General features: G+C 45.6%; 1 protein-coding gene across 1 annotated transcript in view; it reads left to right on the top strand.

Moving 5' to 3' along the window:
* Positions 1 to 18460, top strand: part of LOC139396936 (kalirin-like) — a 162478-nt gene that overhangs the window by 20548 nt on the left and 123470 nt on the right. Inside the window, exons 5-8 of the mRNA XM_071143876.1 lie at positions 2190 to 2312; positions 5245 to 5436; positions 7781 to 7912; positions 10703 to 10933. Of these exons, the coding sequence (XP_070999977.1) occupies positions 2190 to 2312; positions 5245 to 5436; positions 7781 to 7912; positions 10703 to 10933 (678 nt within the window). The remainder of the gene's footprint in view (positions 1 to 2189; positions 2313 to 5244; positions 5437 to 7780; positions 7913 to 10702; positions 10934 to 18460) is intronic.

The raw sequence follows: 18460 nt of genomic DNA, 5'->3' as shown, positions 1-18460 counted from the left end.
GGGAGGGAAGGGAGGGTGGGAGAGAGGGAAGGGAGGGAGGGAGGGAGGGAGGGAGGGAGGGAGGGAGGGCGGGCGGGAGGGCGGGCGGGAGGGAGGGAGGGAGGGAGGGAGGGAGGGAGGGAGGGAGGGAGGGAGGGAGGGAGGGAGGGAGGGAGGGAGGGAGGGAGGGAGGGAGGAAGGAAGGAAGGAAGGAAGGAAGGAAGGAAGGAGGGAGGGAGGGAGGGAGGGAGGGAGGGAGGGAGGGCGGGCGGGCGGGCGGGAGGGAGGGAGGAAGGAAGGAAGGAAGGAAGGAAGGAAGGAAGGAAGGAAGGAAGGAAGGAAGGAGGAAGGAAGGAAGGAAGGAAGGAAGGAAGGAAGGAAGGAAGGAGGGAGGGAGGGAGGGAGGGAGGGCGGGCGGGAGGGCGGGCGGGAGGGCGGGAGGAAGGAAGGAAGGAAGGAAGGAAGGAAGGAAGGAAGGAAGGAAGGAAGGAGGGAGGGAGGGAGGGAGGGAGGGAGGGAGGGAGGGAGGGAGGGAGGGAGGGAGGGAGGGAGGGACGCAGGTGTTTATTGTTCCTCCTCCTCCGTAATGACCTCATGTGATCTCTGTTGGCTGCGTCCCGAATGGCCCCTATAACTCTTTTGTGCACTGCTTTTGTAGCACTCTATGTAGGCAATAGCCATTTTAAACGCAGACAAAAATGAACAATTACTGGCCCGCCTCGGCTCCACGTCGTCGTCTTCCCCTGCTGTCATGACGATCCAAAACATTCATTTTGTTTTTTTCTCACAAAATGGCTCAAATGGATTTTAGTGAGGAGAGTTGTAGGTTATGCCCTGTAGAGAATCATAGTATCTGTCGTACTATCAATTGGTTTCTTTCAAGGAATGTGGCGTTTTTCCAGTGTACATTTTTTGCTTTATGGAGTTGGTAATTTAAGGAAAATGGTTTGTAGACTAAATGATAAATGCTCATCATCGCTCTTTTTTCCCGACTAGCTCTCCACTATTCATCATCTCAAAGTGAATATGATAGGGAGTCATTTATCAGCATTATCAACTCCGAATTTGTTTCCCCCCCACCCCCCCCCCAACAAAAACAGCTAACAGTCATTGAGCTAATTAATTCTTTAGCCAGCTTCTCTTCATTTGATTTGTAAGATATTAGATTAAGCTGTCAAGATGTCATTTAATAAGCATGACAAGTAGGAGAATTTACAAGTAAGTGGTCAATCATACGGTCTTTCAAGTCTCTCGACAATAAAATCGATTTCATCAAACCCTACTTTGACGGTCAGAAATATGCGTCAAACCAAAACATTTGGCGGAGCACTATTTCCTAGGCATTTTTCAGCTTTTCACGTTCTATTTGTAAAAAAAAAAAAACTTCACATTGAATAAATAGAATACATTTAACCACAATTTCATTGTTGTTTGAATGCGATTCTAATGAATTTAGCGTTAGTTATCAAACAGCTTCTGTAACAGAGAAACTAATCTGTGATATCAGTACAAACAAGTCGGGCGACTAATTCCCCCCTCTGTAAGGACTTCCATCGGAAGGCAGCGGCGAGAGGTCACACCAGCGTCAATGTTTAATTAACAGCTCGATCAAACCTGATTAAATAGGTTTGTTCTAACGTCGCAGGCTTTTCAGAGCGGAGATGTGAAGCCTCTGGCCTAGAGAGTTGTTCCTGTGTCACCCAATAATCACGCTTGTCACGCCACCATCGTTTGACATATTATTGTATAGTCAAGCGTGCTGTCCAGGATTTGAAAGAGAGATGACTGCGTTTGATGAAATCTGATCACTAGTGTACGATAGGATCATGTAATGAATATAATGCTTCTCTGCCTTGGCTTAGGGTGGTCTAGTGGTCTAGTCCGCTGCCTCTGGCACACATATATACTGCTGAAGCATGGGTTCAAGTACAGCCCTCTGCTATTTTGTATATCTTTCCTCTTTGTCCAGTCCACAAAAAAAATCTAAATAATGTATCTGCTGTGCTAAACTATCAATGGGAATGTCTAATATTATATCTCATAATATGCCAAGTATGTGTCATTTATATGTGTGCTTTCATTGTTGTATGGGTGGCCCCCAGCGGGAATCAAAACCACAATGCTGGTGTTGCAAGCTCCATGCTGGGCCACACAGGACCCAACCAGTAACGTAACCAATCTCACGTATTTGTTCTGTGTTCCCATCGTAGATGTTTGACTGGATCAGTCACAATAAGGAAGTGTTCCTGCAGAGCCACACAGAGATCGGCGTCAGCTACCAGCACGCCCTGGACCTCCAGACGCAGCACAATCACTTTGCCATGAATTCTATGGTATGTGAGCACTGTCAGTGATATGTGAGGACTGTCAGCGGTATGTGAGGACTGTCAGCGGTATGTGAGGACTGTCAGGGGTATGTGAGGACTGTCAGTGATATGTGAGGACTGTCAGCGGTATGTGAGGGCTGTCAGCGATATGTGAGGACTGTCAGGGGTATGTGAGGACTGTCAGTTATGTGTGAGGACTGTCAGTGATGTGTGAGGACTGTCAGTGATGTGTGAGGACTGTCAGTGATATGTGAGTACAGTCAGTGGTGAAAGAGGACTGTCGGTGGTATGTGCAAACTGTCAGTGGTGTGTGAGGACTGTCAGGGGTGTGTGAGGACTGTCAGTGATATGTGAGTACTGTCAATGGTGAATGAGGACTGTCGGTGGTACAGTATGTGCGAAATGTCAGTGGTGTGTGAGGACTGTCAGTGATGTGTGAGGACTGTCAGTGATGTGTGAGGACTGTCAGTGATATGTGAGTACTGTCAGTGGTGAATGAGGACTGTCGGTGGTATGTGCGAACTGTCAGTGGTGTGTGAGGACTGTCAGGGGTGTGTGAGAACTGTCAGTGGTGTGTGAGAACTGTCAGTGGTGTGTGAGGACTGTCAGTGGTGTGTGAGGACTGTCTGTGGTGTGTGAGGACCGTCTGTGGTGTGTGAGGACCGTCTGTGGTGTGTGAGGACCGTTTGTGGTGTGTGAGGACCGTCTGTGGTGTGTGAGGACCGTCTGTGGTGTGTGAGAACTATATGGTGCTTGGGATTGATCTGGTTTAAATACTATGTGGTATCTGAGGACTGTCTATGGTGTGTGACTGTGGTGTGTGTGAACTACATAATATGGAAGGACGATATGGTGTGTGAGGACTGTCTGTGGTGCATGGGAACGGGGGATCTAATAATATGGATGATGTCAATGGTCCTTGAGTCATGCCTCAGTGATTTCAGTTTGTATGAGTACGAGTTTAATTATTGAAAGACGTGTTCTAGGATGGGGTCAAAAGGCCTTTCAATTACTGGATTAGTATTTAGAAGAGGGTTGTAAAAATCAAAAATAAAAAGCGTACTCCCCCATTTGACAGCTATCATTGATATAGTACAGGCCACTGGCAGTGGAGAGCAGAATTGAGTTTTAAATATAAACACACATACTCTGATTATTATCGCTCTGCTGTAACAGCAGGGTACTTCCTCAGTGTTGATTTTATTTCCTCTGGTTAGCCTCACCAGTAACACTGCCATTCTAATAACTGTTAGGGTTAAGTCCCAAACGGCAACCTATTCCCTATATAGTGCACTACTGATCGGTCCCTTTACTGCTAGTTACATATGTACATATCTACCTCAGTTACCTCGTAACCCTGCACATCGACTCTACCGGTACCCCGTGTCTATAGTTATCGCTATAGTGTGTTTTACTTTTCGATTATTTCTCCATCTTCCAGCCTCTCTGCATTGTGGGAAAGTCCCGTAAGTAAGCATCTCACTGTTAGTCCACACCTGTTGTTTACGAAGCGTGTGACGAGTAACGCTCGATTTGATTTGGTTGATTTGATTTGAGCCCTATGGGCCTAAATAAGGGAATAGGGTACCATTTGGGACACACCTTACAGTAGGCAATGACCTCTACTGCAGTTTTGCCCTGGAGACATGTCTGATACTCTTTGGACGAGAAATCAAGCTATTTATGTACCGAAACACAAACCAAGAGTCTCACACGGCATATGCACACATGCACATTTAAATGGCATAATAACGCTGGGCAGTATGGTGAGATCCTCTGCCATCTCCTCCAGTAATCATTGAAGAGAATCATCTGTCCCCAAATCCCCAGCTCTGTGTGTATTCGGGAGCAGGCCTGTTGAGTTATTTGTGTTTGGCACCGATGTGCAGACACACACAGACACACATTGGAGGCCCTTCACAGCAGCGTGTGTGTGTGTGTCTCTGTGTGTGGCTGTGTGTGCTCCCTCCTCTCCAGTTCTCACAGCCTGCTGTGTCTCCATCAGCCTGCTGCTGGGCCGGGCTGCACACAGCAGTCGTCAGAGGGGGCAAACAGACACAGGCACAGAACAGAACCACACTGGCCAAAAACCACTCACACACAGAGGCCTTTTGGCTCTCACTGAAGAACCTTGCTCTCTCTCTTTCTCTCTCTTTCTCCACTCTCCCCCCCCCCCTTGTCTCTCTCTCTCCACGCCCCCCCACTCTCTCTCTATCGCTCCTTCTCGTTATCCCTCTCTCTGCTCTCTGCTCATACAGACTCCCGACTCATACTGTTGTTATGTTTTAGCGTGAGACTTGGCTCAGCGTGCTCAGCATGCAGCAACCATGTCTGAGCATAGTTCATTTAAGCCCTGCTTTAAAACTAGGAGCTGTTCGTTTTGATGGCTTCATTAGCAGTTCTAATCAGGTTAGCGGTAAATAAAGCCCATGGTGGGTGCATCATGCGAAGCTGATAAATGGATGGGCCTAAAGAGGCCAGAGATGATGAGACACTCATAGTGGGGAAGGAAGGGGGATGGGTTTTGGGAACTACAGAGCCAGATGGCAGTAAAGAGCGTGTGTGTGTGTGTGTGTGTGTCAGAGAGAGAGAGATTCACTGAAAGCTGCAGAATTCTGTCACGCTTGTTGTCGCTAAGATCTACACCATTATTTTGCGGTGGGCTGGCTCACGTGTCATGTCTGTGTCATGTTCAGGTGTATCATTGCGTGTTTGGCTATATAGTGATACGACACCACTAGGTATAGCTAGACACGCCACGGAGACCAAGCCCTACACAGTTTGTCTACTTTGATTCTGTCATTTCTACGTGAATAAATGTCAATATATCCTGAATTAAATCAAATACTGTTTTTATCTTAAACTAATTAAATATACTCGGGAATCTTTTCTCATACCATATAATATCTTCTTGACGTGTGTCCCTCCCTCGGTGCAGAACGCCTATGTGAACATCAACAGGATCATGTCGGTGGCGACGCGGCTGTCGGAGGCGGGCCACTACGCCTCGCAGCAGATCAAACAGATCTCGGCCCAGCTGGACCAGGAATGGAAGAGCTTCGCCGCCGCCCTGGACGAACGCAGCACCATCCTGGCCATGTCGGCCGTCTTCCACCAGAAGTCGGAACAGGTACGGTGACAGTAGGCTGAAACCCCTTGCTGTTGCCACTCAGTTACAGTGCCTTCAGAAAGTATTGCACATTATGTTGTGTTACAGCCTGAATGAAATACAGTGGGTCAAAAAAGTATTTAGTCAGCCACCAATTGTGCAAGTTCTCCCACTTAAAAAGATGAGAGAGGCCTGTAATTTTCATCATAGGTACACTTCAACTATGACAGACAAAATGAGAAAAAAAATCCAGAAAATCACATTGTAGGATTTTTTATGAATTTGTTTGCAAATTATGGTGGAAAATAAGTATTTGGTCACCTACAAACAAGTAGGATTTCTGGCTCTCACAGACCTGTAACTTCTTCCTTAAGAGGCTCCTCTGTCCTCCACTCGTTACCTGTATTAATGGCACCTGTTTGAACTTGTTATCAGTATAAAAGACACCTGTCCACAACTTCAGACAGTCACACTCCAAACTCCTCCACTATGGCCAAGACCAAAGAGCTGTCAAAGGACACCAGAAACAAAAGTGTAGACCTGCACCAGGTAGACCTGCACCAGGCTGTTATTATTTTCAACATTCTTCAAGCTCTGTCAAATTGGTTGTTGATCATTGGTAGACAACCATTTTCGAGTCTTGCCATAGATTTTCAAGCTGATTTAATTCTAAACTGTAACTCGGCCACTCAGGTACATTCACTGTCTACTTGGTAAGCGACTCCAGTGTAGTTTTGGCCTTGTGTTTCAGGTTATTGTCCTGCTGAAAGCTGAATTAATCTCCCAGTGTGGTGGAATGCAGACTGAACCTAGCATTTCTTCTGTGCTTAGCTCCATACGATATTTTTTTTTATCCAGAAAAACTCCCCAGTCCTTAACGATTACAAGCATACCCATAACATGATGCAGCCACCATTATGCTTGAAAATATGGAGAGTGGTACTCAGTAATGTGTTGTAGTGGATTCTCTCCAAACATAACACTTTGTATTCAGGACCAACATTATTTTTTACAGTATTACTTCAGTGCCTTGTTTGCATGTTTCAGTGCCTAGGATGCATGTTTCAAAATATTTTTATTACTTCCTTCTTTTCACTCTGTCAATTAGTTTAGTATTGTGGAGTAACACAGCTGTTGATCCATCCTCAGTTTTCTCCTATCACAGCCATTAAACTCTGTAACTGTTTTAAAGTCACCATTGGCCTCATGGTGAAATCCCTGAGCGGTTTCCTTCCACCGAGTTAGGAAGGACGCCTGTATCTTTGTAGTGATTGGGTGTATTGATACACCATCCAAAGTGTAATTAATAACTTCACCATGCTCAAAGGGATATTCATTGTCTGCTTTTTTTTTTACCCTTCTACCAATAGGTGCCCTTCTTTGCGAGGCATTAAAAAAACACCCTGGTCTTTGTGGTTGAATCTGTGTTGGAAATTCACTGCTCAACCTTACAGATAATTGTATGTGTGTTGTAGAGAGATGAGGTAGTCATTAAAAAATCATGTTAAACTCTATTATTGCACATAGAGTGAGTCCATGCAACTTATTATTTGACTTGTTAAGCAAATGTTTACTCCTGAATTTATTTAGGCTTGCCATAACAAAGGGGTTGAATACTTATTGACTCAAGACATTACAGCTTTTAATTTTTTAAAATTTCAAAACATTTCGAAACATATAATTCCACTTTGACATCATGTGGTATTGTGTGTAGGCAATTCTCAGACAAATCTACATTTAATGCATTTTAAATTCAGGCGATAACACCACAAAATGTGGTAAGAGTCAAGGGGTCTGAATAATTTCTGAATCCTAACTTGAAGTCTGAGCACGTAACTCAGACCTTTGTGTAAAGCACGCATTGATGTGAAAGGGAGATTTGCATGAAATCTCAAGATATCACCGTTCCTGAAGTCAGACTTCAGCCCACAGGCCATCTGAGAGAGATTGGAATGTCGGCTGCTGCCCGTTGCGGTGTAGAGGTAGTTAATAGACCTGTGTTGCCTTGGCAGCAGCTACTATGATGCTGAGTGTTTGGGGCTTCAGGTGTGCACGGGGGGATACTGCTGCCTGTCAGAAAGCACTTAGCCAATGATCCAGGGTTACCTCTGATCCAGGGTTACCTCTTGTAAAGATGTCTTGTCTGCCTCCACACCGTCCTTCCTCCCTGCCTCCCTCCTGGCCTGCCTTCCTCCCTGCCTCCCTCCTAGCCTGCCTTCCTCCCTGCCTCCCTCCTGGCCTGCCTTCCTCCCATGCCTTCTCTCTTCTCATCTCTGTCCACGAAATTACTCACATTGCTCTGTTGATTGGTCTATTTGACTCTGTTCTGTTGTGTGAATATGTCTCCTGGCCTGTGTCCATGCAGTTCCTGGCTGGGGTGGAGGCCTGGTGCAAGATATGCAGTGAAGGGGGGCTGCCCTCAGAGATGCAGGACCTGGAGCTGGCCATCCACCACCACCAGACCCTCTATGAACAGGTGACCCAGGCCTACACTGAGGTGAGACACCCTCACAACACTGACTCAGCTACAGCACTAACTAAATACTGGTTTATAGTACAACCTGTTCTCAAGGCCATTTGTATGATTTGGGATGTTTTTGGTGTCCATCCATTTAATATGATACAGTTGAAGTCGGAAGTTTACATACACCTTAGTCAAATACATTTAAACTCAGTTTTTCCGCAATTCCTGACATTTAATTCCCTGTCTTAGGTCAGTTAGGATCATCACTTTATTTTAAGAATGTGAAATGTCAGAATAATATAATTATTTATTTCAGCTTTTATTTCTTTCATCAAATTCCCAGTGGGTCAGAAGTTTACATAAACTGAATTAGTATATGGTAGCATTGCCTTTAAACTGTTTAACTTGGGTCAAACGTTTCGGGTAGCCTCCCACAAGCTTCCCACAATAAGTTGGGTGAATTTTGGCCCATTCCTCTTGACAGAGCTGGTGTAACTGAGTAAGGTTTGTAGGCCTCCTTGCTCGCACACGCTTTTTCAGTTCTGCCCACAAATGTTCTATGGGATTGAGGTTAGGGCTTTGTGATGGCCACTCCAATACCTTGAATTTGTTGTCCTTAAGCCATTTTGCCACAACTTTGGAAGTATGCTTGGGGTCATTGTCCATTTGGAAGACCCATTTGCGAACCAAGCTTTAACTTCCTGACTGATGTTTTGAGATGTTGCTTCAATATATCAACATAATTTTCCAGCCTCATGATGCCATCTATTTTGTGAAGTGCACCAGTCCCTCCTGCAGCAAAGAACAGTTGGGATGGTGTTCTTCGGCTTGCAAGCCTCCCCCTTTTTCCTCCACCTTTATCGCCAAAGAGTTCTAATTTTGTTTCATCAGAGTACGATCAAAGTACGATCTTTGTCCCCATGTGGAGTTGCAAACCGTCGCCTGGCTTTTTTATGGCGGTTTTGGAGCAGTGTCTTCTTCCTTGTTGAGCAGCCTTTCAGGTTATGTCAATATAGGACTCTTTTTTACTGTGGATATAGATACTTTTGTACCTGTTTCCTCCAGTATTTCACAAGGTCCTTTGCTGTTGTTCTGGGATTGATTTGCACTTTTCGCACCAAAGTACGTTCATCTCTAGGAGACAGAAATCGTCTCTTTCCTGAGTGGTATGACGGCTGCGTTGTCCCATGGTGTTCATACTTGCGTAGTATTGTTTGTACAGATGAATGTGGTACCTTCATTCGTTTGGAAATTGCTCCCAAACGAATGAGGTCTTGGCTGATTTCTTTTGATTTTCCCATGATGTCAAGCAAAGAGGCACTGAGTTTGAAGGTAGGCCTTGAAATACATCCACAGGTACACCTCCAATTGACTCAAATGATGTCAATTAGCCTATCAGAAGCTTTCGAAAGCCATGACATAATTTTCTGTAATTTTCCAAGCTGTTTAAAGGCACAGTCAACTTAGTGTATGTAAACTTCTGACCCACTGGAATTGTGATACAGTGCATTATAAGTGAAATAATCTGTCTGTTAACAATTGTTGGAAAAATGTCTTGTGTCATGCATAAAGTAGACGTCCTAACCGACTTGCCAAAACTATAGTTTGTTAGCAAGAACTGTGTGGAGTGGTTGAAAAACGACTTTTAATGACTCCAACCTAAGTGTATGTAAACTTCCGACTTCAACTGTACGTTACGTTACGAGTGGAATAGCACTTTTACACTTACTGAAGATCTGGTTTACAGTTTCATTCTTTGTTAGTTTAAGATCCCACCACATAGCTTTCAAGGAGAATTCCCACAGTGCTAATGACCCTTTTATATCTTTTCAAGGATGGCATGAGGTTTTGGTTTTTTTCAAAGACCATCATAAGTTATCTAAACATGATCCCAAGCAGTCTAAACATGGATGTACGCTGTACATTGCTTTGAAATATTGCCCTGAAATAAAATGTAAGTCCTTCAATCAAACCTGACCAGACACATACTGTAACTCGATCAGGACCATTTTTATTTTATTTTTTTTACCTTCGACTATGCTTATGTATTGTACCTACAGTTTTGCATCAAATAGGACCTTTTCCCACCACATTAAATCCAGCTGACTTCCACCTTGTGTGACACGTGGCCTGTAATACGTGGACCACTGGCCATCCAAGTCAGATTGACTCCCCACAGAAGATCCCGTATGATGATGGGTTTGTGTCGCAGTTCACTAGATGCCTCTGCACCACACGGACTTTTGTGCTTGTTTGTTTTATTCCCGTGTCGTCTCTGAAAAGGTCGCTATAAACGTCTCTGGTTTGAGCACAACAACAAAAAAGAAAGGGTTGGCTTTTCGGTCCCGTATTGTGCCACAGATGACGAAAACAATACCCATCCCCATGCACCCAAATTGCATATCATTTAGTAATTTGCATTGGGAATGAAATTACAGCTCTGCACGGCTTGATTTAGTATCAGACATGGACGGCTAGAACAGGCCGGGACTGGATTTGATCAGAAGAGAGATGATTAGCAAAGGAACAAAAAATCCTTATTTTCCTTCGCTCTTTCTTTCCATATAATGAAACAAAGATTTGACTGGCATGACAGGCTTCGATATGCATCTTTTCAGACAAATCTTTGTTATTTCGTGCAGATTTAAAGTCGCTCAAGGGCGGTAACTTTCCCTAACTTCCCAGGTTTTCCATAAATGCCAGTTGGAGGATTCCTGGATTCAAGGAATATGGAATATGCAAGAAATCCGTGAAGTCTCCAACCAAGATTTCCGATTCAGGTATGCAACTCTCCTAATGTCATGTCCCTCTCTCTGTCACCAGGTCAGTCAGGACGGCAAGGCCCTACTGGATGTCCTCCAGAGACCACTGAGCCCGGGGAACTCGGAGTCTCTGACGGCCACAGCCAACTACTCCAAGGCGGTCCACTGTATCCTGGACGTGGTCCACGAGGTCCTGCACCACCAGAGACGCCTGGAGAGCATCTGGCAGCACCGCAAAGTCCGCCTGCACCAGAGGCTACAGCTCTGTGTGTTCCAACAGGACGTCCAACAGGTAATTGTCGCCATGCGCAGGCACACACATACACACACACACATATGAACGTAGTGCACCGTAGGGATTAGGACACGGTGTAAATGGAAGGCTGTATCTTCAGGCATCTGTTTGGGGCGCCACCTCTTCAGTCTCTTGTCGGGGTCGTGGGAGTTGTGGAGATAAAGGATTCAGCCTGCGTCCATTCTTTCTGACACGCTAGTTTAGTAACAGTACGAGGGTGGGTAGGTCTTGGCGTCGATCTCAATGTCTTTTAGTTTTTTTCTCGTTTAACCCGTTTTAGAAAGCACAGTGCATTGCCCTGATACTGCATTTTACTGCAGCAAAATCCCACTGTTTACATCTCACTGTTCATTTGGCTCTGTGCCGACTCCTGGTTCGTAAAAGGAATCCGTATTTCAAACGAGCGCCGTGATGAAAGAGGAGATTTGTCAACAGTTGTCTGTACTTTTCCTCTTAATATTTTTTGCTTGGGAAAGTGCCCAGAAGTACAGTTAGCATACCTTGCATTAGCCATTTTGTAGAACAGAGAGAGAGAGAGAGAGAGAGAGAGAGAGAGAGAGAGAGAGAGAGAGAGAGAGAGAGAGAGAGAGAGAGAGAGAGAGAGAGAGAAAGCTGCACAGGCTGTGGGTGTGTCCCAAATTCCACCCTATTCCCTATACATTACACTAATAATTCCAACAGCAGCACTGAGCCAAGTCTCTGAGCCAAATCAAGATCGGACCTCTGATCAGCCAAAAGCCAAACCATGCATAACCAATCCACCAGGGACACTGGAGCACTGTTGATTCAAGCCTCACTTACCTCACAAACTTCATGAATAATTACTAGGCATAATCTTGGAACATTTTGCCATGGATTCAATGGTCTAAAAAAAGCAATGCTGTGTAATATAACACGCTAGTGCTTGTGTGCGTGTGTGTATGTGTGTTTGTGTGTGTGTGTGTGTGTGTGTGTGTGTGTGTGTGTGTGTGTGTGTGTGTGTGTGTGTGTGTGTATGTGTGAGTGAGCGAATCAGCTTGCTCGGTCAAGTCACTCAACGTCTCTCACACCTTCCTCCTTTCTCAATATGGCTCGCTTTGGGTGAATACCTCTCCTCTCCCTCTCACCCCTCCTCTCATATCTCCTCCTCTCCCTACCTCTTTCTCACTCTGATAACGAGCCCGCTGCTCCCTCACCGAGCCAAACATTACTGTAGGGCTGCATCCCAAATCGCACCCTATCCCCTATATAGTGCGCTACTTAGGGAATAGGGTGTCATTTGAGATGCAGCTTAAACACAGAAGAAGTGAATGCGATGGATCTCACCATTCATTGAAGCAGCTGATCTGGTAGGAGGTGCCCCTCCATAGACATGGGCTGGGTAGTCTTTCCTGATACCTTTTTAAGCGACGTTCTACAACGGGTTAGTCAAAACAAGCCTTGTGATTGGTTGAGACGCGTTCTAAGCCATACTATACTAATCAAAAATATTAAACGCAACATGCAACAATTTCAAAGATTTTACTGAGTTACAGTTCATCTAAGGAAATCAGTCAATTGAAATAAATGATTTAGGTCCTAATCTATGGATTTCACATGACTGGGAATACAGATATGCATCGGTTGGTAGGGGTGTGGATCAGAAAACCATTCAACATCTTGTGACCACCATTTGCCTCATGCAGCACGACACATCTCCTTCGCATAGAGTTGATCAGGCCGTTGATTGTGGCCTGTGGAATGTTGACCCACTCCTCTTCAATGGCTGTATGAAGTTGCTGGATATTGGCGGGAACTGGAACACGCTGTCACACTCGTTGATCCAGAGCATCCCAAACATGCTCAATGGGTGACATGTCTGGTGAGTATGCAGGCCAAGGAAGAACTGGGAGATTTTAAGCTTCCAGGAATTGTGTAAAGATCCTTGCGACATGGGACCGTGCATTATCATGCTGAAACATGAGGTGATGGCGGCAGATGGGGGCTCAGGATGGGGCTCAGGATCTCTCTACATTCAAATTGCCATGGATAAAATGTAATTGTGTTGATTGTCTGTAGCTTATGCCTGCCCATAACATAACAACACCGTCACCATGGGGCACTCTGTTGAAAATGTTGACGTCAGGGCCTCCCGGGTGGCGCAGTGGTTAATGGCGCTGTACTGCAGCGCCAGCTGTGCCATCAGAGACTCTGGGTTCGCGCCCAGGCTCTGTCGTAACCGGCCGCGACCGGGAGGTCCGTGGGGCGATGCACAATTGGCCTATCGTCGCCCGGGTTAGGGAGGGGTTGGCCGGTAGGGATGTCCTTGTCTCATCGCGCACCAGCGACTCCCGTGGCGGGCCGGGCGCAGTGCGCGCTAACCAAGGTTGCCAGGTGCACGGTGTTTCCTCCGACACATTGGTGCGGCTGGCTTCCCGGTTGGATGCGTGCTGTGTTAAGAAGCAGTGCGGCTTGGTTGGGTTGTGTATCGGAGGACGCATGACTTTCAACCTTTGTCTCTCCCGAGCCTGTATGGGAGTTGTAACAATGAGACAAGATAGTAGCTACTTAAAATAATTGGATACCACGAAATTGGGGAGAAAAACGGGGTAAAATTTAAAAAAACACACAAAAAAAATGTTGACGTCAGCAAATCGCTCACCCAGACAACGCCATACACGTGTGGTCTGCGGTTGTGAGGCCAATTGGACATACTGCCAAATGATCTAAAACGACATTGGAGGCTACTTATAGTAGAGAAATTAACATTCAATTCTCTGGCAACAGTTCTGGTTGACATTCCTGGAGTAAGCATGCCAATTGCACACTCCCTCAAAACTTTAGACATCTGTGGCATTATGTTGTGTGACAAAACTGCACATTTTAGGGTGGCCTTCTATTGTCCCCAGGAAGGTGGGGTTACTGGGGAAGCCAAACTTGATGATTGAGTTGGAGGTGTGCATGACCACGCAGTTATGGGCGAACAGGGAGTACAAGAGGGGGCTGAGCACGCACCCTTGTGGGGCTCCAGTGTTGAGGATGAGCGAAGTGGAGATGTTGTTTCCAACCTTCATCACCTGGGGGTGGCCCGTCAGGAAGTCCAGGACCCAATCGCACATGGTGGGGTGGAGATCCAGGACCTCAAGCTTAGTGATGAGCTTGGAGGGTACTACAGTACTGAATGCAGTGAGTCTAGGGTGACAGGTAAGTGGAGGTGATATGATCCTTAGTCTCTCAAAGCACTTGATGACAGAAGTGAGTGCTACAGGGCCATAGTAATTTAGTTAATTCTTTGCATGTGGGGACAGCAGACTGGGATAGGGAGAGATTGAATATGTCCGTAAACACGCCAGCCAGCTGGTCTCCGCATGCTCTGAGGATGCGGCTAGGGATGCGTTGGTGCCACTGTGTTATCCACAAAGCTGGCAAAGAAGGTGTTTAGTTTGTCTGGAAGTGAAACGTCGATGTCTGTGACGTGGCTGCCACATACGTCTCGTGTCTGAGCCATTGATTTGCGACTCCACTTTGTCCCTATTCTGACATTTCATTTGTTTGATTGCCTTGCGGAGGGAATACCTCCAGCACCATTTAAACTTCAACATTTCAACATTATCTAATCACCTATGCTTTGTCTAATACAGTGACAACTAAAAGATACCAAAAACAATTTAATCCAATCAAAATAAGCTAAACATGATGTGGCTGTCCATGGTTCTGATTTCTGTGTGCGTTTGTGTGTGTGCGTGTGTGAACGTTCATGCATGTAGAAAAACATGTTGACTCACCCTACTTGTAGAGAAACGCCAACGCCATCGTCCTCTCTTTCATGTTGACAAAACAGTCTATCACTCTGTCATACAGTACACACTTTTATTTTTTGTTGTCCTAAGCTACCTGGCTAAAATGCTTGCTCACTAGCTTCACTTCCATTCATGGGCGACGTTAGCTAGTTAACATTAGCCTTCTACAGCTAGCCACATATTGAACCCTTTCTGTAATTAGCCATGGAAGGAGATAGGGATTTGGACTTGTGGTTTTACTTAATTCTCTGTACTGGCCAATGATTATAACGGATATTCTAATTCAACCATTAATTAATACATTGTTGTGCCCCTGGCCTGAGAGGATGGAAGTTCAATATGTGGCTAGAAATAAAATAATGAAGAGCTTGATCCGAGCTAGTGATAGTTGACGCCACCCACCAGTCACTCAGCCCCAGGTGGAAAACAAATGCTCATTAAAATTCCTATAATTTCTCTGTAATAATACATGAGCGAGATTTAGATAATTTAACATCTGTTATGAGGCGATTGGACAACGGTCACTGAACTCATGAGCAAATATCCCATTGGCTGTAAACTTTGGAGGGGCATTTGTTAGAATAACATCTGAGAGAGTAGGTTTTGAAGGGTGTTTAAAGGTTGAGGCGAGTTGGTTTAAGACAGATGTGGTAATACACACTGCAACATTCAAATGGTTGTTTATGAATATGGCGACACCCCCACCTCTGCCAGCTCTGTCAGATCTATAAACATTATATCCATTCATTCAAAGACACATCAAAGTCTGGCACAGACCTTTTTTTTTTAAACCAAGTCTCAGTAATAATCAAAATGGCCGCGTTAGTTTGAGAAGAAAGAATTACAATATGATCCATTTTCAAAATCTAACTTCTGGCATTTACATGACTCAGTCCAAGGCCACAGCTACTGGATTTCAGATCAGAGTCTTTAACACAAACATGCTGTGATCAGTAGGTAACCCTCTATATGAAATAGCCATGGGGTTGGCTTGAAACAGTATAGATAAGATTGCTTAGAACTGTGCCATTTGGTCTATGCCTCAAAGAGGATGTGGATTAATACAGGACTCAAATGAAGGTTACCTATTTCGGGCAAGGACTGATAACCCATCACTTTTTTAGATTATTTTTTCAATGTTATCACTCAGCATCTAAGTTGCTCTCCTGGTCGTGTGCAGGCCGTCCCTTTTTAGAAACGGTGGTCGCTCCCAAAGCATATCGAAATTTTCAATAAAATCAAACGCTTTTTCAGAACATAGTCCTAATTTCATTCAAGAGTCCAGTGCAAGTAGCCGGGAGAAGCGATCAATTCCACAATCGTGTGTTGGGATAGAGCCAGAAATTAAAATCAGCTTGCCCCTAGCCAATATTCTGTCTCTCAGGTATTCGAAGTCTCGTCTCAACTCAGCCCATTGCCTCAGTGTGCAGTGCCGGGTTTTGGTCTAGAATGACCGAAAGCTCCCAGGGAAGAATTCTGCGCCATCAACCACGACATCCCTTACAATGGAACTCCCAACTATTGCTTTCTTGGGAGGGGGAGGTTGTGGATTTCCAGACACCATGCACCCTATTCCCTATCAATCAAATTTAAATCAAAGTGCTATACAGAAACACAGCCTGAAATCCCGAACAGCAAGCAATGCAGATGTAGACGCATGGTGGCTAGGAAAAACTCCCTAGAAAGGCAGGAATTTAGGAAGAAACCTAGAGAGGAACCAGGCTCTTGAGTGGTGGCCAGTCCTCTTCTGGCTGTGCCGGCTGGAGATTATAAGAGTACATGGCCATTAAGGCCAGATTGTTCTTCAAGATGTTCTAACGTTCATAGATGACCAGCAGGGTCAAATAATAATCACAGTGGTTGGAGAGGGTGCAACAGGTCAGTACCTCAGGAGTAAGTGTCAGTTGGCTTTTCATAGCCAAGCATTTAGAGGTTGAGACAGCAGGTGCGATAGAGAAAGAGAGTCGAAAACAACAGGTAGCACGTCCGGTGAACAGGTCAGGGTTCCATAGCCGCAGGCAGAACAGTTGAAACTGGAGCAGCAGCACGACCAGGTGGACTGGGGACAGCCAGGAGTCATCAGGCCAGGTAGTCCTGAGGCACGATCCTAGGGCTCAGGTCCTCCAGGAGGGGAGGGAGAGAGGGAGAGGGAGAATATGAGGGAGCATACTTAAATTCACACAGGACACCAGATAAGACAGGATAATTACACCAGATATAACAGACTGACCCGAATCGACCATTGCAGCATAGATACTGGAGGCTGAGACAGGGGTGGGTCGGGGGACACTGTGGCCCCGTCTGACAATACCCCCAGACAGGGCCAACCAGGCAGGATATAACCCCCACTTTGCCAAAGCACAGCCCCCACACCACTAGAGGTTTATCAACAGATATGTACTGTAGTGCACTACTTTTAACCAGAGCCCTATGGGACAGGCACTACATAGGGAATAGGGGTGCCATTTGGGACACAGCCTGTGTAATACAGCATTGTACTAGATAGAATACATCACAGTGAAAGCCACGCTGGACTGGTTGAAAGAGAAACACTGTAGTGTATAGTCCAGTGAGTCCACTGTGTTTGTCTGGCCCCTGGCCCTCTGCCCACAGTCAGAGTGGAGCTCAGTGATAGGGGGTGACTTTGTTTACAGCTCACTAATTACATATTGTTAGGAACAGACGAGGCCTGCTTATACTATACCTCAGGGACAACCGTCCTCCACTGTGTTTGTTTCCCAAATGGAACCCTATTCTCTATTTAGTGGTCAAAAGTAGTGCACCAGGGAATAGGGTGCCATTTGGGATGCATCAAAGGAGACTGTAGCATGCATTTAGTTAATTTACACTGTATACACACAGAGCCGCAAGTTTATATACGTTTACTTAAGGGAACCACACCAGTGTAGTTCATTGATATTCATTTTGGCTGGTTTAATGAACATCATTATTTGTCTGACAGCACAGAATGCTATCAACAGCTATAGTATGCATGTCTCTTTCTCTCGCTCTCTCGCTCTCGTTCGCTCTTTCTTTCATTTTTCTTTCTTTCCCATCTCAGCCTGATGTGTAGATTAAGTCCTTGAGCATTAGTCTCTGTAGCATCTAGTAGGAGTATCCACTCCTGTTGTATTTAAGGGAAAGAATAGCTACTGCATCAATGACTGTGAATGACTCAATGAGACTCAATGAAAAGGAGCTGAGATGATCCCTTGACTCCCCACCTTTCTGCGATGCTTCTGCCTCTGATTCAGTTGACCGACTGTATCAGAGCCTGCAGACTCCCGTAATCTCTGCTACTGTGCTCCAGAGATATCTTTCCCATACAAGTTGGCAAGGGTTATTTTTCTCCTGTTTGGATTAGCCTGTCTACGGTTTAGCAAGATGACTCTTTGTCTCTCCGCCCCCTTCCCCCAGTCTTTCTCTCTCTCTCTCTCTCTCTCTCTCTCTCTCTCTCTCTCTCTCTCTCTCTCTCTCTCTCTCTCTCTCTCTCTCTCTCTTCTTTTTCCGTGTGATGTTGAGTGGCTGGTCTATTTTGTAGATAAGCAAACGTAATCCTTTGTTCTGGGCTTACTGACTGGGCCGGGCTTGGTGAGCGATTGAAGCCTCCACCATGGCAGATCAGGACTGGGGTTATCAGCAATGCACATGAGTGACCACTGCACCGCACTGCACTGCACTGCACTGCACTGCACTGCACTGTCAGGGGCTGCATTTCAAGCCCCTGACTCATTGGATGCTTCCCAAATGGCACCTATTCCCTATG

This window comes from Oncorhynchus clarkii, chromosome 3 (genome assembly GCF_045791955.1).
Source record: "Oncorhynchus clarkii lewisi isolate Uvic-CL-2024 chromosome 3, UVic_Ocla_1.0, whole genome shotgun sequence".
NCBI classification, from domain to species: Eukaryota; Metazoa; Chordata; class Actinopteri; order Salmoniformes; family Salmonidae; genus Oncorhynchus; species Oncorhynchus clarkii.
This window is presented reverse-complemented; position numbering and strand designations above follow the sequence as displayed.